Source organism: Mobula birostris, chromosome 22, assembly GCF_030028105.1.
Source record: "Mobula birostris isolate sMobBir1 chromosome 22, sMobBir1.hap1, whole genome shotgun sequence".
Taxonomy (NCBI): Eukaryota; Metazoa; Chordata; class Chondrichthyes; order Myliobatiformes; family Myliobatidae; genus Mobula; species Mobula birostris.
Window position 1 is genome coordinate 45,532,900 of NC_092391.1, and position 23,900 is coordinate 45,556,799.

Sequence of the window (23,900 nt, forward strand, 5' to 3'; positions counted from 1 at the left end):
AGAAAGCTGCAGAAAGTTGGAGGTGCATGATTGAAATATTTTGGAAACAGGATGAGGAGAGGTTTGGTCTTTCATATGAAGAAAGCTGTGAGGTGCTAAGAGTTGGAGTTTGTAATTGGGGTAGAAGGAGCTAAAGAGAAGATTGCTGTTGTTGAACAAACAGATGATTTCATTTTGGAGTTGAGTAATTAAGTCTTAGTGATATAAGTATTTGGAAAAATTGGTTAAGGAGGGCATGTGCTAGTGTTGAGGGTCTTTGATTTGTCAGTTTAGAAGCTCATTAACATGGAGACAAATCTGTAGGTGCAGAAATCTGGTGCAGCATTTTGGTGGAAGAATTCAGTGGATTAAGGACCATCTTTAAGATGCAAGGTTGTCGATGTTTTAAGTGAAAGCTGTGCATCAGGACTGAGAGTGGAGAGCGAAGAAGGGCTGCTTCCACTTACCACTGTTCAGCTCCTCTCTCCACTCTCAGTACGGATGCCGAGTTTCCACTTAACTTATTTCTTCCCTCAGATGCGGCTTGTTCCACTGAATTCCTTCAACAAATTGTTTTTAGCTAATTAACTTTCCTAATTGTACTTTTACTTCCTTAGACTTTTCTTAGGTATATCCGAGAAATACATTTTTGTCTTGTTCTGTGAAATATTTATCTAATACCTCATTTATTTCCTCTTTTCCATTGTCCTGTTTCTTGTCTTTGTTTGTAAGGGACTCAAATTTGACCTCGCTAGTTTTAGTTTTCTTTTGCCTTGAGAAGTTCTTGGTACATTTTTATAATTTACCTTTCATATTTAGTTTTTCCATTTCTTGTCATTCTTTGAATTCCAATACACTCTAAAATGCAGCGTTGCTGCCTTTTTCCTGCAACTTTGTTGGTTTTTTTCTAAGAATTAATTCTATACTTTTTTTGTCTTTTTGTTTCTCTTGACTGGACCACTTTAGCTGTTGAGCCTTAATGGAATATGTACTTATTATACATCTTTTACTAATGACTGTGTGCAGTCCTGTTCCTTACCATAGCTGGCCTCCGCCTGTCCCTCAGAATAAAGCTTAATTTACAGATTACTGTCTTGGGGCAAGGTATACGTTCAGTCATATGGTATCCATGTGGTTGGGGGTGCTGATGGCATGAATACTCCAGTTGCATGAGAATTGCCAGAAAAGAAATTACTGCACATTGTATGCTGGTACTCTATGCGTAAACTTTTAAATAAATTGTCAAACTGTAAGTCCTCTACTTACACTTAAATAAGTGTTTTACACTGCAAGTTTAAGGCTAAATGGCAAATATTATTTGATAGTCTTAACAAAGCCCCTAACAAGGATATTTTCATCCTGATCAAGATTAAACAATAGTAAAATCAAGAACAAATATAGGTATTTAAAACATAAACAAAAGAAAATCTGCAGAGGCTGGAAATCCAAGCAACACACACAAAATGCTGGAGGAGTTCAGCAGGCCGGGCAGCATCCATGGAAAAGAGTACAGTGAACGTTTCAGGCCAAGACCCTTTGGCAGGATGGGAGAAAAAAAGCTGAGGAGTAGATTTAAAAGGTGGGGGGGGGGGAGGGGAGAGAGAAGCACAGGGTGATAAGAGAAACCTGAAGGGGGAGGGGATGAAGTTAAAGGCTTGGAAGTTGATTAGTGAAAGAAATACAGGGCTGGAGAAGGAAGAGTCTGATAGAAGAAAACAGAAGCCCATGGGGAAAAAAGAAAAAAAGGAAGGAGCACCAGAGGGAGGTGATGGGTGGGCAAGGAGATAAGGTGAGAGAGGGAAAAGGGAGTGGGAATTGGTGAAGTGGCTGGGGGTTGAGGCCATTACCGGAAGTTCGAGAAGTCGATGTTCATGCCATCAGGTTGGCGGCTACCCAGATGGAATATAAGGTGTTGTTCCTCCATCCTAAGTATATCCTCATCACAACAGTGGAGGAGGCCATGGATAGGCATATCGGAATGGGAATGGGGAGTGGAATTAAAATGGATGGCCACTGGGAGATCCCGCTTTTACTGGCGGACAGAGGGTAGGTGCTTGGTGTAGCACTTGTTCCACGTGCAAGTACAAGTGCCAGGAGGAAGATCAGTGGGGAGGGATGAATGGACAGGGGAGTCACGTGGGGAGCGATCCCTGTGGAAAGCAGAAAGTGGGTGGGAGGGAAGATGTGCTTGGTGGTGGGATCCCACTGGAGATGGCAGAAGTTGCGGGGAATTGTGTGCTGGATGCAGAGACTAGTGGAATGGTAGGTGAAATGGAAGAGATGCGGTTGAGGGCAGCAGCATTGATGGTGGAGGAAGGGAAGCCCTTTCTTTGAAGAAGGGGGACATCCCCTTGGTTCTGAAATGAAAAGCCTCATCCTGAGAGCAGATTGAGCAAAGACGGAGGACTAGAGAGAAGGGGATAGCATCTTCACAAGTAACAGGGTGGGAAGAGGTATAGTCTGGGTAGCTGTGAGAGTTCGTGGGTTTGTAGTCGTCATTAAGCTGTCTCCAGAGATAGAGACCGAGAGATGGAGAAAGGGGAGGGAGGTGTCAGAAATGGACCAGGAAAATTTGAGGGTGAGGTCAAAGTTGGAGGCAAAGTGTATGAAATCGATGAGTTCAACGCAGGTGCAGGAAGCAACACCAATGCAGACATCAATGTATTGGAGGAAAAGTGCGGGGCGGTCACCAGTGTAGGCTTGGAACATAGACAGTTCCACATAGCCGATAAACAGGCAGGCATAGCTGGGACCCATGTGAGTGGAGGAACCAGTGGAGAAATTATTTAGAGTGAGGACAAATTCTGCAAGGAGGAGGAGGGTAGTGGTGGAGGGGAACTGGTTTGATTAGTGTCCAGAAAGAAATGGAGAGCTTTGAGGCCTTCGTGGTGGGGGATGGAGGTGTATAGGAACTGGACATCCATAGTAAAAATATGATGGGGGCCGGGGAACCTGAATTCATTGAAAAGATCTTGGGTGTGTGAAGTGTCACAGATGTAGGTAGGAAGGAACTGAACTAGGGTGGATAAAAGATTTAAAAAAAAAGTTGAGGTATGCAGCTACGAGTTCGGTGGAGCAGGAACAAGCTGAAACAGTGGGTCTACCTGGAGGTTTGTTGTTCTTGGGTAGGAGGTGCAGGAACTATAAGTTGGTGGATGGAAGATTCCCAGAGTCAATAAGGTTGGTGATGGTGTGGGAGACAATGGCCTGGTGTTCCTTAGTGGGGTCCTGTTCAAAAGGGTAAGTAAGAGGAGGTGTCTGAGGATTGGTGCTGAGCCTCAGCAAGGTAGAAGTGAGTTCGCCCGACTACTACAGCACCCTCCTTATCTGTGGGTTTGATGGTGAGGTTAGGATTGATGCAGAGGGAGTAGAGAGCAGAGTATTTGGAAGGAATGAGGTTGGAATTGAAGTGTTGAAGTTTCTAGAAGGTTGATGTCCCATCAGCAGTTGGCAGTGAATAGGTCTTTTAAAAGTTGGACCTTTTGGTTAGGTGTAAACCTCACCTGCAAGATACCCCTATCCATTTCTTGGGTTGACCACAGTTACATCTGTTTTCTAATGCAAAACTAATCAGATGAATTATCGTGACCATATTCACCATCATGTTAAGTGCCAAATCTTTTGGATGATTTATTGATTTATTTCACAGTACAGCATGGAGTAAGCCCTTCCAGTCCTTCGAGCTTTGCAGCCCCAGCAACCCCACAAGCCCAATTAATCTTTATCTAATCACGGGACAATTTAGGATGACCGGTTAACCAACCTGGTACATCTTCGGACTTTGGAATTGAACTCTGAACTCCGATGTTGTGCTAACCACTACGCCACTGTGGTGCTCAGTTTTTTCCCCACCCCTCCTCATCCTTCCTTTCACCTTCGGAACAGAGAAATTTGGGCACGGGTGGAACATCATGGGAGCCGATCCTGATAAATCGCCGCCTGATTCTCCTTCTGGCTCCGGGTATGACCCTGGGATTGGCGGCAGCTAATCATCCGACACCTGCATTGCCCTTGTGTGTAAATGGAAATCAATTATAAATGATTTTTCACTTTTTTTCCCCCAGAATCAAGTTTAATATATCACCGGCATATATAGTGAAATTTGGTAACTTAACGGGACATGTACAATGTAATACATGACAAATATAAAGAAAAAATAATTGAATTACAGTTAGTATATATGTATATTAAATAGTGGAAAAGCAGAAATAATTTAAAAAGAAGTGAGGTAGTGTTCATGGGTTTAATGTCCATTTAGAAATCGGATGGCAGACGGGAAGAAGCTGTTCCTGAAGCGCTGGGTGTGTACCTTCAGGCTTCTGTACCTCCTTGCAGACGGTAACAATGAAAAGAGGGCATGTCCTGGGTGATGGAGTTCCTTAATAATGGACACCACCTTTCTGAGGCACCACTCCTTGAAGATAAGAGCATAAGACATAGGAACAGAATTAGGCCTTTCAGCCCATCGAGTCTGCACCATTCCATCATGGCTGATCCCGGATTCCACTCAGCCCCATATAAGATGTCTTGGGTACTACAGAGGCTAGTATCCATGGTGCAGCCTGTCAGGATGCTGTCCATGGTACATCTCTAGAAGTTTTCAAGTGGTTTAGTTAACAAGCCAAATCTCCTCAAACTCCTAATGAAATAAAGTCATTGTCTTGCCTTCTTTATAGCTGCATTGATACATTGGGAGCAGGGTAGGTCCTCAGAGATATTGACACATTATTTAGCATAACACATTGAAATAAAATTTATTGTTTGAGCTTATTTTCATGAAAAATTGAACAGTCTTGTGAAGGTCATGTGTAGACTTTTATACATGGCCTAGCTTGGTCGAAGTTATCACTTAAACTACAATCACTTAATTCTGTCAAGCAGACAGTGTAATTTATTCATCATGTTCTGGAAACTGTCATGGCATTTCATTAGGTTGAACAGAATTTTTTGTTTGTTGGAAGAAATCCAGGTGCGTAAAAGTACCAGACAGATGAGACAATGTCTCAGGAAGGCAGCATCCGTCATCAAGGACCCTCACAATCTGGGCCATGCCATCAGGCAGGAGGTACAGGAGCCTGACGTCCCTCATCTCAAGGTTCAACTACAGCTTCTTCCCCATTGCCGTTTAGGTTCTTGAATGAACCTGAAGACCCCTAATTCTATTCCCTCAATTTACACTAATGTGGTTATTTAGGGTTATTTTTATTTATTGTCTTATGCAAGTTAAATGTAATTTACCTTTGCCATATTTGTACTGTGCTGCTGCTGCACAAAGATAATTTTCATGACGTATGCCCATGACAATAAACTTGGGTTTACTGTAATTTCCATTCGGAACTAATCATCCGCTCAAAAGTAATGAGTAAATCCAAAAGTTGGGCTCAATATCCACTTGTGCAATTGGATCCTGTTTATAGTTACTGTTCTATAGATTTGCTAAGTATGCCTGCAGGAAAAAGGAATCTGAGTTGTACGTGGTGATGTGTATGCACTCTGGTAATAAAAATTACTTTGAACTTTAATTTATTTTTGAAGGTGATTTATGGTCAATACCTAGGTACCTACCTTAGGTGTCTGGAGAATTAGCCTGTAATACCAGTTCTGTCCTTGTATGATGTCCTCTTTGTTTACTTTCCAACAAGGCTGTTAATTCTTTCTGCAGCTGTTGTTTTTTGAACTTCATTATCTTAAAATGTTGGGATTAGAAGGGTATAATCTATATGCAAATTGTAGATTTGTCATGGGTCAGTATTTCTTAGATCATGAACGGGCATTTTGAAATGTACAAATTAAAACTGACCTGTGCAGTAATTAAGTACTCTGTGGTGTTCACATGACCCAGTTAATGGCATTTGAGAAAGGCAAATGAAACTGAATTTCAATGCAGCAATCCTTTCTCAATTATAATCAAATTGCAATGGCTTATTTTGTTTTTCAAGGTAAACTGTCACCTGTGGAGATTACAACAGATGGCAGCAAGGAGTGAGAGGAGCCCACCAAATTCGTTAGAATCCCAAGCGCAGGGGAATCGTGCTGGTTTTCCTAAGGAAATTTTGGCATCTAAGGTTGAGGGGAAGTACCTGTGCTTCGAGTGTCATGGGATCCTGAGGAAACCCTTCCAGGCACAATGTGGTCACCGCTACTGTGCCTCCTGTCTAAACGGGATTGTCAGGTGAGAGATTGCAAGCTAATGGCTTTCAGGCCGCGCCTTTCTGTTTCTTCCGTTCTCTGATACCAGCTCGCCTTTGGTAGGGTGTAGTTCAACTGGTGATAAGCCAAATTGTCACATTTACGCAAGAGTAAATTATGATAGGCTTTTGAACTGTGAAGATCTGTCAGTGTTCCAGTTCATTTTCCCCTTATTAATCATATGTAAAGCTTGGTGCTAGAGAATGGAAGTTCCTGATTATCCAGTTTCAACATCAATGCATATCAAGGTCTAATTTAAACTCTGTTCCCAACTGTTTATCTAATAGTGCGAGGGGGAAAAAAATTGTAATTTTCACAAAAGCCATCACGTGGACTCCAGCTTCAATCACTATGTTGGGTTTGGAAACCTAAGGTTTTCAGCTATGCTATAGATTTATTTTCACAGATCAGTGATGCTCAGTACGTGACAGATTGCAAAGAGATGAGCTGGTACAATGGTGCAGGTTAGCACCAATGTGATCACCTGCATGTACTCAGTGTGGCTTTAGCCTTCATGCTTTTGGTACAAAGGCTGAAGCCCCCATCATAGCTTTGTAAGCACTTGCTGAATCATTGGATACTATTTCAAACTTTGATGCCCTGCTTTGAGTGTTCAGAAGCCAGATATCCTCTGGTCTCTGGTCAAGAGTATATTGGGCGATGGTTTCTGGAAACACTTTTGAACTGCCAAGAAACATGCCTTCATAGAAATAATAGTAACAAATCTGCAGCAACACATACAAAATGCTGGAAGAACTCAGTAGATGCTGCCTGTCCTGCTGAGTTCCTCCAGCATTTTCTGTGTGTTACTCTGGTAATGAATTTGAATTGATTATTAACCTAATCTAACAAAAAGTTAAGAATCTGTGACTGGATTTGATGTTTGATTTGAGGAGAAGAAGTCACAACCCAATATATTAAGTAATCCAGAAACAGAATGTTGAATCTGCTGGATATCTGAAATGAAACAGAAAATGCTGGAAGTATTTGACAAATCAGACAGTACTTTCAGTTTCTAGGTCAGAGTTCCAGCATCTGAATTAGCCACTGTAATTTGCTCATTTTGTGTTAGCAAGTGGGTGGGGGGGCATGAGAGGAATTAAGGGGAATGTGGTGAGAAAAGCTACAAGGAAAATTAGTAGACAGTGAACACAAGGAAATCTGCAGATGCTGGAATTTCAAGCAACGCACATCAAAGTTGCTGGTGAACGCAGCAGGCCAGGCAGCATCTCTAGGAAGAGGTACAGTCGACATTTTGGGCCGAGACCCTTTGTCAGCACTAACTGAAAGAAGAGCTAGTAAGAGATTTGAAACTGGGGGGTGGGGGGGGGGATCCAAAATGATAGGAGAAGACAGGAGGGGGAGGGATGGAGCCAAGAGCTGGACAGTTGATTGGTGAGAAAAGCTACAAGGAAAATTAGTAGACAGTGAGTTGTTCTGTGAGCCTGCATGGACTTGGTGGGCTGAAATGCCTTCTGGCTATGTGATAAGGAAATAGAGAAATACACATGCTCCTCCAACACCATTAAAATCCCTGATTTTTCACTTTACAGTTGACATCTTTTTCTTCAGCTTCTAAGTCCCCAACTTTTGAATTCTTCCATAAAGTGCTCTCTCTCTCTCTCTCATCCCCTGTTGTGCTTTTACAATGCACTTCATTGACTAGACTTCTAATCAACTGCCCTAATCTCACCTTCTGTTTTTGTTGTTTGAATTCCTTGATGTTTTTACCACATTAAAGTTTCCAAAAAGAAAACTAAAGCTATTGAACTGAGGATGTGGCAGACTTTCTAAATAGCTGCTTTGTATGAGTCTTGGCAGGGGAGTATGTGGAAAATGAAACAAGATCACAGCATGATTTATTATATTTTATAGGTAAGAACATTGTGATACATTTGTATGGTAAATCACATGCCTCCCCTTTCAGATATCTGCATTCGATTAAAAATTGTACATTGATTATTATATTCCAAATGAGTTCTCAGCTGGCAATTCTATCAATCCCAATCACTTGCCTATTTCCTTGTGTCCATCAATTTATTTTCTTTTACCTGCTCTTTGGTAGTTTTGCTATTTACCATAGCCAATCAAGCTAAGTCGAATTTATTGTCACTAGAATATTATAAAGTTTTTGACAAGAACTTTATAATATTCTTTTTGACAAGGCCATTCGGCCCAACAAAGCTTCTCAAATTCCTATTCACATGGTGTCTTGAAATACCTGTGGAGTTTAGATTTGAAAGGCTGTAAGGTGCTACTCTCATCTATACAACCAGGTAGTTTGTTCTAACTCCCCAACTCACTGTGTAAAGAAATGCTTCCTGATCTTAGTCTGAAATCTCCCTTTAACCAGTCACCACCTCTGTCCTTGTTGATGGATTAATTCTGAAGTAGCAGTTAGCATCCACCTAACTTGTACCCTTAATAATTTTGAACAATTCTATCACATCTTCTCTCATTCTATGTCTACTTAGGCTAAAATGATTTAATTTTTTCAATCTTTCTTCATAGCTCATACCCTGTAGACCTGGAATTAAGTCTTGTCGCCCTTCTCTGAACCAACACCTTCACATCCCTCACAAAATATAGAGACCAAAATTGTACTCAGTACTCAAGGTGTAGCCTCACAAGGGCATTATACAGCTCAAGGAGAACATCTCTAGACTTGAACTCCACTGAGTGCAGTATATAGCTCAATATTCTGTTAGCCTTCCTAATCGCTTCTGTGCATTGCCTAGAAGTTGATGGTGATGAGTCGACCAGGAAGCTCAGATCCTATAGTGCACTTTCTAACTCAAGACCCCCTATTATATATTTGTATCTAATATCTCTACTTCCTGTATGTAATATTTTACATACATTACATTTCATCTGCTATTTATCTGCCCACATCTGGATTTTGTTTAGACCTAACTGTATTGATTCTGCTGCCTGAATGTTATCAGCCTGTCCCCCTAATTTTGTGTCATGTGCAAACTTTACTAGTTACTTTGTTTGGTGCTTATTCCAATTGTTAATGTCAATTAAAAACTGCAGTGACCCCAAAACCAATCCCTGTGGAACCGGAACCCCACTTTTAACATCCTGCAGGTATGAAAATGATCGTCTCACCACAACTCGTTTTTGAGCCAATTCTGCATCCATACCTTATCCTGAATCCCTACCTCCTGTAGTTTGATTATTAACCTTTTGTGGGGTACCTTGTCAAAAGCCTTCTGAAAGTCCAAGTAAAAGATATAAGATATCAGCCGCTCTATTGTTATCATAAATTTTAGTTGCCTCTTCATAGAACTCCAGCATATTAGCGAAACATGATTTTCTCTTTCTGAACCCATGCTGGCTTTCTGCTAACATGCCTGTTCCTATTAGCTGCTTTTCCATCTCATTCTTTAATAATGTTTCCATCATCTTACCTACGATACACGTAAAGCTTACTGGTCTATGGTTACCAGAGTCAGTGTGGTCATCCTTATCTACCGGGACAACGTAAGCCCATTTCCTTTCCTTATGGATTTAACCAGTCTTCACTGACTTGAAAAATACATGTTAGAGGTTTGTATTTATAATCACAGACCTCTTTAACTATCCTTGGATATATGTTGTCTGGCCCTGAATATTTAACTGGCCCTGAATAACTACCAGCCTTTTCAGCTGAAGCAGGACCTCGCTTTCTAAAAACTCTTAAGACACTTAAAACAACCTTATTTTTCTCTACACTTACTGGCATATTGCTAACGTCTTTGCAGGTGAATACTTAAGCAAAATATGAATTAAGAGTATCTGCTATGTCCTTCTCTGCATAACATCACCCCACTATTATTCCTAATACACTTAACTTCTTGACCTTCCTTTTACTTTGGAAAAAAATCTCTTGGGGTTGATCTTAGCATTATTGGGAATATCCTTCTCAAACCTGCCTTTTGGCAATCCAAATTTCCCTCTTGACTATAGCTCTCATATTTTCATGTGCCCTGCGGTTAACATCATTACTATTTTTTCTGTATTCCTTATAGCTGTTTTTTCTTCAATAATTTTTATGTATATCTTTATTCATCCATGTGGTTGATGTATTTTATTGCTTCTCCTAACTGCAGGTATAAACATGTCCTGCACCTCTTTAAATCAATACCATTGTTCTTCAACTGATTAAATCAAGCAGTTACTTCCAGTTCACGTTCAGAATTCTTTGCTACATCTGCATGATCTATGCCTTTCTGAAATTTAATTTGATGGCTTTGATTTTTACTGATATACTCTCCCAAAAACTTTGAGACTAACAATGTTATAATCACTTGTTCCAAAAGGCTCAACAACTTCCATACTCAAAATTCTATCCTGATTATTACAGAATATCAAATATGGACAGGCCTCCCCTCTTGTTAATGCACTTGCAATACCATACTGAGTCAAGAAAAAACAATCATTCAATAACGCAATGAATTCACATTCCTGTAATCTATTAGTCACTGGGTGCTCCCGCTCATATGCCTAAGGGTAGTGAGGGACAAGTACATTGGAGTGCTTGCCTGCAGCAACTTGATAAATATGTAGATTCAGACAACACACTGAACAAAAATGATAGAAATCATACAAAAGTTATTCAAAAAATAAACTATGTATAATTTGTATCATTTATATATTTTACATGCATTGTCCAAATTTTACATATTGTTCAAGTTATGACATGCATATATATGATAGTGAAGAAAAAGTCTGTGCAAAACAACATTACTGGTGCAAAAACACAATCAGCCTGTTAATCTACTGGCACATTTTTGCCATCTTGGAAAAAACCAGGGCATCAGAGAGGAGCGAGGAAAGAAACTGCTGGAGGAGTATGGTGGGTGGAGATTAAGTATCTTGACTTGAAATGTTAGCTGTCCATTTCCCACCATGGATGGTGCTTGACCCACTGAACTCCTTCAGCAGTCTCTTGTTTTGCTCCAGATTCCAGCATATGCTGACTCTCCTGTCTCCACTTGAGAGAAACCTACATGGTCACAAGATGAAGGTGTAACTGCCGCTGAGAAAGCACTTGGACAGATCAGGTTTGAACCCAGGACCCTGAAATTGTGCAGCATTAACTGTGCCACTAATGATTTCTTAATTAAGGCAGCCGGGCCAGATAACATCCCAGGCCAAGTACTCGGAGTGTGCACACCAGCTCATTGATATCTTCATGACCATCTTCAACACTTCACTCGTCCAGGCTGCTGTCTCCACATGCTTCATACAGGCACCATCATCCCTATACCAAAGAACTCTACAACTTCAGAACTAAGTGACTACCGCCCAGTGGCATTAACACTAATCTTTGTAAGGTGTTTTGAATGGCTGGTAATATTAGAAACTCTAGTCCTTTCACCAATATGCTTATGGACAGAAATGCACGGACAGATAACATAGCATGTGCCGTGTACCTGGCCCTGAAACACCCAGAAAACAAGGACACTTGCATCAGAATGCTGTTTCTGGTTTTTAGTTCAACATTCACACTACTGTCCCACAGATCTTGGTGAACAAACTCCTGCTGCTTGGATTAAATACACCACTGTGCAACTGGGTGTTGGACTTCCTAACCAATAGACCTCAGATAGCCAGGATGCACACTGCTCCTCCCTGCACATCATGCTCAACACCGGTGTCTCCAGGGCTGAGTCCATTGCTATACACTTAGCACAGTCATAAACACCCAGGTATCACATTGTCAAGTTCGCCAATGACATAGCAGTGGTGGGGCTCTTTGTCACAGCAATGAGGCAGCCTGTAGAGAGACGGTGGAAGAGCTCAAGGCCTAGAGCCAGGCAAATAACCTCTTCCTCAATGTTGACAAGGCAAAGATGTTTATCAGCTTCAGGAGAATTCACACCGCTCTTCGTATCAGCGGCACAGGAGTGGAAATTGCAAGCAGTTCCAAACTCCTGGGAGTGCATATTTTGATTGGCCTCTTATGGTCCCAGAGCACATTCTACACAATCAGGAAAGCTCACCAATGCGCTACTTTTTGACGAGGCTGAAGAGAGCTGGACTATGCACATCTATACTCACATCATTCTATAGATTTGCAGTAGAGAGCATCCTAACAAGCTGCATCACTGTGTGGTACAGAAACGGTAGATAGGAAGGCCCTACAATGAGTAGTCAAAATTGCCCAACGCATCACTGGCATCAGCCTACCTGCCATCAAGTGCATGTATACAGAAAGGTGCTGGAAAAGGGCCAGTAATATCATGAAGGATCCCACAACCCTGCTCATGGACTGCTTGTCCCACTCCCATTAAGGCTATGTAGCATCCACAGCAGGACCACTAGACTCATACACACTTACCTTCCCCTAGCAGTAAGACTGATCAACACTTCCACCCCCAACCCATGTCTCTGCAGCCCCAGCCACCATTTGCTGTCAGTCACCTTATATACAAACACTCCTGTGCCTAGCATCAGTTATGTACATGCAATCAATGTGTATATAAGCTGTCCTATGTATTTATATTTATTGTTTTTAAAAATTATTGTTGTGTTCTTTATCTTTTTTTGTGTTGCATCAGAGGATCTGGAGTAACAAATTATTTTGTCTCTTTTACACGTGTGTACTGGAAATGACATTAAACAAGCTTGAAGCTTTTGGCTTGGTTAAGGAATTGCTTAGGAGGCACGGTGTGAGTAATGATATCTTCCAAAGATCTGTACTGGACTGCAGCTCTTTAACTATATTTATAAATGATATGGATAGAGAATTTGGTGACAGCACATCATAGCATGCAGAGTTGAAAGAAGTAAAAATTAACAAATAGATGCTGATAGATAAAGTGAGTGGCTGAAACTTGGAAAATCAATTTCCATGTCATAACTATGAAGTTTGAACCCAGGACCAGTGAGATTTTTTTAAACACGAGAAAATCTGCAGATGCTGGAAATCCAAAGCAATGCACACAAAATGCTGGAGGAACTCAGCAGGCCAGGCAGCATCTGTGGGGGGAGAAAAGCACAATCGATGTTTTGGGCCAAGACCCTTCATCAGGACTGATATTCCTGGCCTGCTACGTTCCTCCAGCATTTTGTGTGTGTTGAAATGGGATTTTTTGTTTGTTTATGAAGAAAGAAATTGGATGAAGGTGCCAGCTACAAAAATGTTTAAAGTCGAGTGGACAGTACAAACATGTGTAGAATAGTAGAGTAATACAACATGAAAACAGGTCCTTTGGCCTGACTAGACCATGCTGACTACAGTATCCTTCTTGCTCATCCCAGTTGCTCTGCATTCGTCTTGTAAACCCATCCAAATGCCTGTTAAGTGTTGCAATTATACCCGCCTTGACCACGTCCCCTGAGATTCACTTTCTTGCGGGCATTCACAGTAAATAGAAAGAAAAAGAATAAAATCAATAAAAAAGCACGCAGCAAACGTGGGCAAACAAACGATGTGCAAAGGCAACAAACTGTGTAAATACAAAAAGAGAAAAAGTCATAAATAAATACATAAGCAATAAATATCGAGAACACGAGTCGTAGGGTCGTTAAAAGTGAGTCCATAGGTTGTACAGTTTTGTGTTGAGTATAGTTATCTCCTCCGGCTCAAGAGCCTGAGGGATAATAACTGTTCCTGAACCTGGTGGTAACCTGGGGACTTGAGGCTCACGTAGCTTCTTCCTGATGGCAGCAGCACGAAGAGCATGGCCTGGATGGTGGGGGTCCTTGATGACGGATGCTGCTTTCCTGCAATAGCACTTCTTGTAAGTGTGCTCAGTGGTGGGGAGAGCTTTATCTATGATGGACTGGGCTGTATCCACGACTGTTTGTTGGCTTTTCTATTCAAGGGCATTGGTGTTCCCATGTCAGGCCATGATGCAACCAGTCAGTATACTCTCAACTGTACACCTACAGTAGTTTGTCAGTTTTTTAGACAACATGCTGAATCTGTGTAAACTTCTCAGAAAGTAGAGGCACTGCTGTGCTTTCTTTGCAATGGCACTTGCGTGCTGAACCCAGGACAGAGCCCCCGAAATGCTCTGATCCCCTGATAAGGGCTGACCTCCGTCGTCCTCCTGAAGGCAATAACCTATCCCTCAACATCAGCAAGACGAAGGAATTGGTTATTGACTTCAGAAGGAATAGCGGACCGCACGACCCAATTTACATCGGTGGTGCACAAGTGGAACAGGTCAAAAGCTTTAAGTTCCTCAGGGTCAATATCACAAATGACCTGACTTGGTCCAACCAAGCAGAGTTCACTGCCAAGAAGGCCCACCAGTGCCTTTACTTCCTGAGAAAACTAAATAAATTTGGCCTGTCCCCTAAAACCCTCACTAATTTTTATAGATGCACCGTAGAAAGCATTCTTCTAGGGTGCATCACAACCTGGTATGGAAGTTGTCCTGTCCAAGACCGGAAGAAGCTGCAGAAGATTGTGAACACAGCGCAGCACATCACACAAACCAATCTTCCGTCCGTGGACTCACTTTACACAGCACGCTGTTGGAGCAGTGCTGCCAGGATAATCAAGGACACAACCCACCCAGCCAACCAGCCTCCGGGAGAAGGCTCAGGAGCTTGAAGACTCGTATGGCCAGATTTGGGAACGGCTTCTTTCCAACTGTGATAAGACTGCTGAACGGATCCTGACCCGGATCTGGGCCGTGCCCTCCAAATATCCGGACCTGCCTCTTGGTTTTTTTGCACTACCTTACTTACCATTTTTCTATTTTCTATTTATGATTTATAATTTAAATTTTTAATATTTACAAATTTTTACTATTTCTAATATTTAATATTTGTAATCCAGGGAGTGGGAAGCGCAGAATCAAATATTGCTGTGATGATTGTACATTCTAGTACCAACTGTTTGGTGACAATAAAGTTATAAAGTATAACCAGCTCCTTGATCTTGCTGACATTGAGTAAGAGGTTGTTGTGGCACCACTCAGCCAGATCTTCAATCTCCCTCCTATATGCTGATTCATCACCACCTTTGATTCAGCTAATGACAGTGGTGTCATCAGCAAATTTAAATATGGCATTGGAGCTATGTTTAGCCATAAAGTCATGGGTGTTAAGCCAGTAGAGCAGGGGGCTAACCATACAGCCTCTTGGTGCGCCTGTGCTGATGGTGATTGTGGAGGAGACGTGGCCAATCCAAACTGACTGGGGTCTGCAAGTGAGGAAGTCGAGGATCCAGTTGCACAAGGAGGTATTGATGCCTAAGTTTTGGAGCTTGTTGATTAGTCTTGAAGGGATGATAGTATTGATGGTGTGGTCAACCTCCCTCTATAACTTCGAAACTCTAGTTCAAAGGTTCATTTATTATTAAAGAATACAACTCTGAGATTATTCTTCTCCTGATAGCCATGAAACTGAGAAAAAAACCAGCAACACAATCATCAAACCCCAAACTCCCCTCCCTGCACAAAATGCAACAAGAGCATCAGCCCTGAAATACCCCTCTCCCTGCACAAATTTTTGGAAGTCAAGAACTGTACAGTCAAAATTGGCTATAGGCAGGAGGTCAATTGCAGAAAACTGAATAATGGTACAGGCTTCTGTTCCTATGTCCAACATTTGTTCCATTGAGTTGTCAATCCCAGATTTCAAGTTTCGATCTTTTGTTTACTTCATTGCCTCGCCTTGACCCAGCCCTTTTTTTCCACCTGCTCCAAGCCTGGTATACCATGGGTAAGCCTTTGGGCAAACTATCCTGACTCCATAGCAGAAGTTGATGGCAAGGCTTGTTACTTTAGTTTTGTGTACAAACTGGAGTGGAATATTCAGCTTCTCAACAGTTCTGTATTCTCACACTGAGCATCAACATGCCCCCTCTCTGACTCTTTGGTATTAGAGGTAGGAGACAAAAAAATCTGTTAGGGTCATCTATTGTATCTGTGCTCCCAATGCAGCCTCCTCTATGTTGATGAGACCTGAAGTAAGTTTGGGGACTGCTTTGTAGAGCACTGCCAAAAGCGGAATATTCTGATGGCCGACCATCTTAATTCCTATCCCCATTGTCTTTTTCCACAATGAGGCCACTCTTAGGGTGGAGGAGCACACCTATGTTCTGTCTAAGTGGTCTACGACCTGATGGCATGAATATAGATTTCTCCTTCCTGTAACGTTTTTTGCCCTTCCCCTTCCCTCTTCTATTCCCCCTCTGGCCTCTTACCTTTTTTCACCTGCCTATCACCTCCCCCTGGTGTCCCTCCTTCCCTTTTTTCCATGGTCCACTCTCCTGTCCTATCAGATTCCTTCTTCTCCAGCTCTTTACCTTTCCCTCCCACCTGGCTTTGCCTATCACCTTCTAGCTAGTCTTACTTCCCCTTCCTCAATCTTTTTATTCTAGTGGCCTCCCCCTTCCTTTCCAGTCCTAAAGCAGAGTCCCGCCTGAAGCATGTGCTATTTACTTATTCCCATACGGGCTGCCTGACTTGCTGAGTTCCAACAGCCTTTTGTGTGTGTTACTCTGGATTTCCAGCATCTGTAGAATCTCGTGTTTCTATTTTTGTTGTTTTATGAGGTTACACAGGATTAAGACTGCAGCTCAGAATGAGAGGGGGATTAAGACAGGGGTAAGGCATTTATTTTTCTCAGTTGCTAGTCCTTGCAATACTTCCTCAAGGGCCAGTGAAAACGATCTTTGAATATTTGTAAGCTGAAGTAGATACATTCTTGTACAGTAAAGGCATGAAAGGTTACCTTTCATAAATGGGAATTGAAATTACAGTCGGATCAGTCATTTCATATGATGTTATTTTTGCTTTCTGGTTTAGTTTTCACTGGTTGAACTTTTGACCACACGCTCTCTCATTTTGGGCTTACTTCAAACTAGTAGTAGGGAAGGACAGTTTGACATGTATTTCAACTTCTTCCATTGTTTTTTAACATCCAGCTTCTTGTGCTTAATATCCATTTCTAGTCCTTAACCAGCTTTGTATACAGCGAAGCTACAAAGAGACACTTATACTCTGATAGATAATTTAGGAAATAATTAAACTATAAGGTAAGCCTGTAATCAGCACCTTGATATTGCACAATTTTATTGCTGATAGCTTCGTAGGCAGTAAAGGAAGTGTCTGTGAATGTGTCCGAATGAATTCAATATGGTCCCACATGTTGACAATAAACTGGACTCAAAGAACACTGAGACTGTCTACAAGAAGGGTCAGAGCCGTCTCTATTTCCTGAGGAGACTGAGGTCCTTTAACATCCGTTGGACGATGCTGAGGATGTTCTACAAGTCTGTGACGGCCAGTGCTATTATGTCTGCTGTTGTGTGCTGGGGCAGCAGGCTGAGGGTAGCAGACACCAACAGAATCAACAAACTCATTCGTAGGCCAGTGATGTTGTGGGGATGGAACTGGACACTCTGATGGTGGTGTCTGAAAAGAGGATGCTGTCCAAGTTGCATGCCATCTTGGACAATGTCTCCCATCCACTACATAATGGACTGGCTGGGCACAGGAGTACGTTCAGCCAGAGACTCATTCCACCGAGATACAACACTGAGCGTCATAGGAAGTCATTCCTGCCTGTGGCCATCAAACCTTACAACTCCTCCCTTGGAGGGTCAGACACCCTGAGCCAATAAGCTGGTCCTAGACTTATTTCCTGGCATAATTTACATATTACTATTTAATTATTTATGGCTTTATTACTATTTAATTATTTATGGTGCAACTATAATAACAATTTCCCTCGGGATCAATAAAGTATGGCTATGACTATGTAGATTGTTAATAACAATTAGCTGTAATAAAGATTGACCAAGAACCAGAGGCACGGTTGGAGGCCATTCAACCCATCAGATTCTTTCCATTTCCTAGCAGAAAAGTTCCATCAGTCCCATTCCCCTTTTTAATTCCTTGCGGGTCTGAAATTTACTTTCCCTTGCATGCTCATCAACCCCCATGAGCTTGGTTAAGAATTTGCTGGAGGCTCATTGCAGTTGGTGGTGCTGCTCACAGTTCCACATTTCTGGGTTTGATACTGGCCTGTAGTGCTGTCTATGTGGAGTTTGCATATTCTCCCCGTTACCACAGCCATGTACAATTTGGCACAGGGTTAATGAGATCAGATAGTTATATGTGTGGCTCAAAGATTGGTATTGGAGAAGCAGGTTTGACTTTATGAGCCATTGGCACCACTATTGGGAAGGAGGGAACTATCTCAATGGGACAAGCTCAGCATGAACCATGCTGGGACCAGGGACCTGGATAACTGCATGACTAGACAGGGCTTTAAACTAAATAGTACAAGGTGGGTTCAACAGCTTGGAAAGTTATAGGTAAAGTAAGAGAGGAGCTAAAATTGATTGGAAGGGGATGATGGTAGAACAGCAATGACTAGAGTGTCTGGAGTAATTCAGAAGATGCAGAATCAGTTCATCCTTAAGCACCATTCTAAAGGTAGGATGAGACAACTGTAACAGGCAAAGAAAGTCAAAGGCAGTGGAAAAGCAAAAGAGGGCATATAGTATAGCAAAAAATAGTGGGAAGCTAGAGGATTTGGAAGCTTTAAAAACCTACAGAAGGTAACTAAAAAGTAAGATGTAAAAAATATGAAAATAAGCTAGCCAATGATATGAAAGGTGACACCAAAAGTTTTTTCAGATATATAAAGAGTAAAGGAGAACAAAAGTGGACATCAGACTGCTGGAAAATTACACTGGAGTAGGAGTAATGGAATACAAAGAAATGGCAGATGAACTAAATAAGTATTTTGCGTCATTCTTCACTGTGGAAGACACCAGAAATTTGAGTGTTAGGGTGTAGTAGAAGTGAGTGTAGTCACTTTTGCAAAGGAGAAGGTGCTTGGAAAGCTGATAGGTCTGATTGTGGAAAAGTTGCCTGCATCAGATGGACTATGAGAATGATTCCCCGAATGGAAGTGTTAATATATGAGGAGCATTTATGGCTCGGCCTGTACTTGCTGGAGTTTAGCAGATTTGGGGGGGGGACCTAATTAAAACTAACTGAATATTAAAAGGCTCGAGAGACTGGATGTAGAGAGAATATTTCCTATAGTGGGAGAGTCTCAGACCAAAGGGACAACCTCAGAGTATAAGGATATCTTTTTAGAATGAAGACGAGAAGAAATTTCTTTAGCCAGGGGGTGGTGAATCTGTGGAATTTATTGCCACATATGGCTGTGGAGGCCAAGTCATTGAGTACATTTAAAGCGGTGGTTGATAGGCACTTAATTAGTAAGAATAGCAAAGACTACAGGGAGAAGGCAGGAGAACGGGGTTGACGGGGAAAATAAATCAGCCATGATTGAATGTCAGAGTAGGTTTGGTGGGCTGAATGACTTAATTTAACTCCAAACATCACACACAAAATGCTGGAGGAACTCAGCAGGCCAGGTAGCATTTATGGAAAGAAAGTACAGTCGACGTTTTGGGCCGAAATTTAACTCCTACGTCTTGTGCTTTTTCAAGGACTCTGATTTCCTCTCATATTCCATAAATGGAAGAAGTAAGTGGTCACTAGTCTGATGATAACACCTGGTCAAATATTTCCTTTTATCCTAAGTCTTGGGGAACTAGAAGCCATTTTAATTTCCACACTTATAATCTATGTAAATAGGACCTAATCTGATACACTGGGGATCATAGAACATAGAATATAGAAAAGTACAGCACAGTACAGGCCCTTCGGCCCACATGGTTGTGCCAACCCTCAAATCCTGCCTCCCATATAACCCTCCACCTTAAATTCCTCCATATACCTGTATAGTAGTCTCTTAAATTTTACTAGTGTATCTTCCTCCACCACTGACTCAGGCAGTGCATTCCACACACCAGCCACTCTCTGAGTAAAAAAACCTTCCTCTACTATCTTCTTGAACTTCCCACCCCTTACCTTAAAGCCACGTCCCCTTGTATTGAGCAGTGGTGCCCTGGGGAAGAGGCGCTGGCTATCCACTCTATATCTATTCCTCTTAATATCTTGTATACCTCTATCATGTCTCCTCTCATCCTCCTCCTCTCCAAAGAGTAAAGCCCTAGCTCCCTTAATCTCTGATCATAATCCATACTCTCTAAACCAGGCAACATCCTGGTAAATCTCCTCTGTACCCTTTCCAATGCTTCCACATCCTGAGGCAACCAGAACTGGACACAGTACTCCAAGTGTGGCCTAACCAGAGTTTTATAGAGCTGCATCATTACATCGTGACTCTTAAACTCTATCCCTCGACTTATGAAAGCTAACACCCCATAAGCTTTCTTAACTACCTATCTACTTGTGAGGCAACTTTCAGGGATCTGTGGACATGTACCCCCAGATCCCTCTGCTCCTCCGCACTACCAAGTATCCTGCCATTCTACTTTGTACTCTGTCTTGGGGTTTGTCCTTCCAAAGTGTACCACCTCACACTTCTCCGGGTTGAACTCCATCTGCCACTTCTGAGCCCACTTCTGCAACCTATCAATGTCTCTCTGCAATCTTTGACAATCCTCTGCACTATCTACAACACCACCAACCTTTGTGTCATCTGCAAACTAGCCAACCCACCCTTCTTACCCCCATATCCAGGTCGTTAATAAAAATCATGAAAAGTAGAGGTCCCAGAACCGATCCTTGTAAGACACCACTAGTCACAACCCTCCAATCTGAATGTACGCCTTCCACCACGACCCTCTGCCTTCTGCAGGCAAGCCAATTCTGAATCCACCTGGCCAAACTTCCCTGAATCCCATGCCTTCTGACTTTCTGAATAAGCCTACTGTGTGGAACCTTGTCAAATGCCTTACTAAAATCTGTATAGATCACATCCACTGCACTACTCTCATCTATGTGCCTGGTCACCTCCTCAAAGAACTCTATCAGGCTTGTTAGACACGATCTGCCCTTCACAAAGCCATGCTGACTGTCCCTGATCAGACCATGATTCTCTAAATGCCCACAGATCCTATCTCTAAGAATCTTTTCCAACAGCTTTCCCACCACAGACGTAAGACTCACTGATCTATAATTACCTGGACTATCCCTACTACCTTTTTTGAACAAGGGGACAGCATTCGCCTCCCTCCAATCCTCCGGTACCATTCCTGTAGACAATGAGGACATAAAGATCCTAGCCAGAGGCTCAGCAATCTCTTCCTTCGCCTCGTGGAGCAGCCTGGGGAATATTCTGTCAGACCCCAGGGACTTATCCATCCTAATGTATTTTAACAACTCCAACAGCTCTTCTCCCTTAATATCAACATGCTCCAGAACATCAACCTCACTCATATTGTCCTCACCATCATCAAGTTCCCTCTCATTGGTGAATACTGAAGAGAAATATTCATTGAGGACCTTGCTCACTTCCACAGCCTCCAGGCACATCTTCCCACCTTTGTCTCTAATCGGTCCTACCTTCACTCCTGTCATCCTTTTGTTCTTCACGTAATTGAAGAATGCCTTGGGGTTTTCCTTTACCCTACTCGCCAAGGCCTTCTCATGCCCCCTTCTTGCTCTTCTCAGCCCCTTCTTAAGCTCCTTTCTTGCTACCCTATATTCCTCAATAGACCCATCTGATCGTTGCTTCCTAAACTTCATGTATGCTGCCTTCTTCTACCTGACTAGATTTTCCACTTCACTTGTCGCCCATGGTTCCTTTATTCAATGTATTATTTTTCTCCCATGTCTGGTGTTGTCTTTCTGGGCAGTAACTTGTGTGTCAGATTTAGGGCACTGCTCTGATGCATGCAGTTTCTCAATGACTCTTAGGAGTTTTCAGTGGGTGTTGGATATTTATTGAATATTATGTTCCAAACAAGCTATTTCTTTGTGTTTCTCATTCTTTGAGACAATGTGAGCAGAATTACAATGTAGTGCATTGCAGAGGACAGCCCCTGCCCACCCAGTCTGTCACAGCTCATTTGAAAAGCAACATGTACTCACTGGCCACTTTATTAATCAGTGTATCTTTGTGGTCTTCTGCTGCTGTAGCCCATCCACTTCGAAGTTCAACATGTGCGTTTGGAGATATTTTTCTGCACACCACTGCTGTATTGAGTGATTAAGTTACTGTCACCTTCCTGTCAGCTTGAACCAATCTGGGCATTCTTCTCTGATCTCTGTCATTCACAAAGCACTTTCGTCCGCAGAACTGCTGCTCAATGGATATTTTTGTTTATCGCACCATTCTCTGTAAACTTGAGACTGTTGTACTGGAAAATCCCAGGAGCTCAGCAGTTTCTGAGATATTCAAGCCAGCCTGTCTGACACCAACAATCATTCCACCATCAAAGTCACTTAGATCACGTTTCTTCCCCGTTCTGACATTAGGTCTGAATAACAACTGAATCTCTTGACTATATCAGCATTCTTTTATGCTTTGAATTGCAGCCACATGATTGAATGATTAGATATTTGTGGACACTGAGTATACTTCCTACCTTCCTCACCTCACAGCAACTTTGTCTTCTATGTGCTCAAGTGGTCAATGAAACTGTTTCCATCAATCTACCAAATTCTACTCAATCGCTGTACAATAGTTAATTCTCAAATCACAACTATTTCTTATGGAGATTCTCTTTGATTATGTTCACTTCATCTGTTGCAAACTTTTTTCTAATTTTTCATTTGTGATCTAAAATGATCTTCTCTGCTCCAAGGAAAATAACCCACTTTATCCAGCTTTCCATATAACTAGATCCCTCATAAGAATAGTGGTATCAATTCTCTTTTGAACTTCTATTGAAGTAATTACGTACTGCTGGATGATGCCCAAAATCAGACACTTTTCCATTTGGGACTCATCTAATATTTTATAAAAGCAGAACATTACTCCAGGGACAGTCATACAGCACAGAAACTGACACTTTGACTTAACGTCCATGCTGCCCAAAATGCACAACGAAGTGAGTCCCTTTTGCTTGCACTTGGCTCATGTCCCTGTAAAGCTTTCCTCTCCATGTACCTGTCAAATGTCTTTTAAATGTTGTTATCGTACCTGACTCAACCACTTCCTTTGACAGTTTGTTTCATACATGCAACACCCTCTGCGTGGGAAAAGGTTTTTGCTCGGGTCCCTATAAATCTTCCCCCATCACCTTAACATCTTTATAAGATCAGTCATCACACCTCTTGAAGATCACCTCTTTAATTATATTCAGAAAATTAAGGGTTTGATACCACCTTCAGCCACCTCAATTTTCTTACGCTCCCTCAAAAATTGCACTGTTCAGCTTTGGTTGATGTTCTCATTCTAATATTTATCGTTAACTTTCCCATCACACATGCTGATTCTACCCAGAGCCTTCATGAAGTGTATAGTATTATTTTCTTTTCTTCTTTGCTGTACTCCCAAATTTCCTATCATTCGCAGATCTCAAAATTGTTCAGGTGCCTCATATCCAAGTTACTGTAAATTTAAATAGCATTTGTCTTTGCAAGAAACGATAAGGTCCATTTACTGCCAGCATGAAAAGTGATTTGTCAGAGTTGTATTCATCAGCCGGTTTTTATATCCACAGCGCTGTTATTGTTGTTTTTATTTCAAAGATTCAGTTTTGTTAACAGGCGTTTTGAAAATCTCTATGCAGAACATTATGCTCATTCATCTTATTTTTGTCAGAAAATACAAGCAGGTGTAATGACCCAAAAAAGAATCTGCACTAACTCCATTTATCTGTTTTCGTCCTTTATGTTATTTCTCAATTTTCTCTCACCAGTGAAGTTAAACCAATTTGCCTGTTATTACTAGCTTCACCCTGTGTCCAAAAATGACTGGAAGATTGGCCAACACGTCAGGAA

The 23,900-nt window shown here is 41.8% G+C and overlaps 1 protein-coding gene across 4 annotated transcripts in view; it reads left to right on the forward strand.

Annotated features, from left to right (window-relative positions):
• The window catches only part of LOC140186392 (TNF receptor-associated factor 2-like), a 70,620-nt gene that overhangs the window by 2,837 nt on the left and 43,883 nt on the right, over window positions 1–23,900 (forward strand). For 3 of the 4 annotated variants that reach the window (XM_072240612.1, XM_072240609.1, XM_072240610.1), the window contains exon 2: window positions 5,919–6,151. In XM_072240612.1, coding sequence (XP_072096713.1) covers window positions 5,919–6,151 — 233 coding nt within the window. Of the gene's footprint in view, window positions 1–2,802; window positions 5,476–5,918; window positions 6,152–23,900 lie in introns of those variants that run through there. The other variant, XM_072240611.1, reaches the window with a different exon arrangement.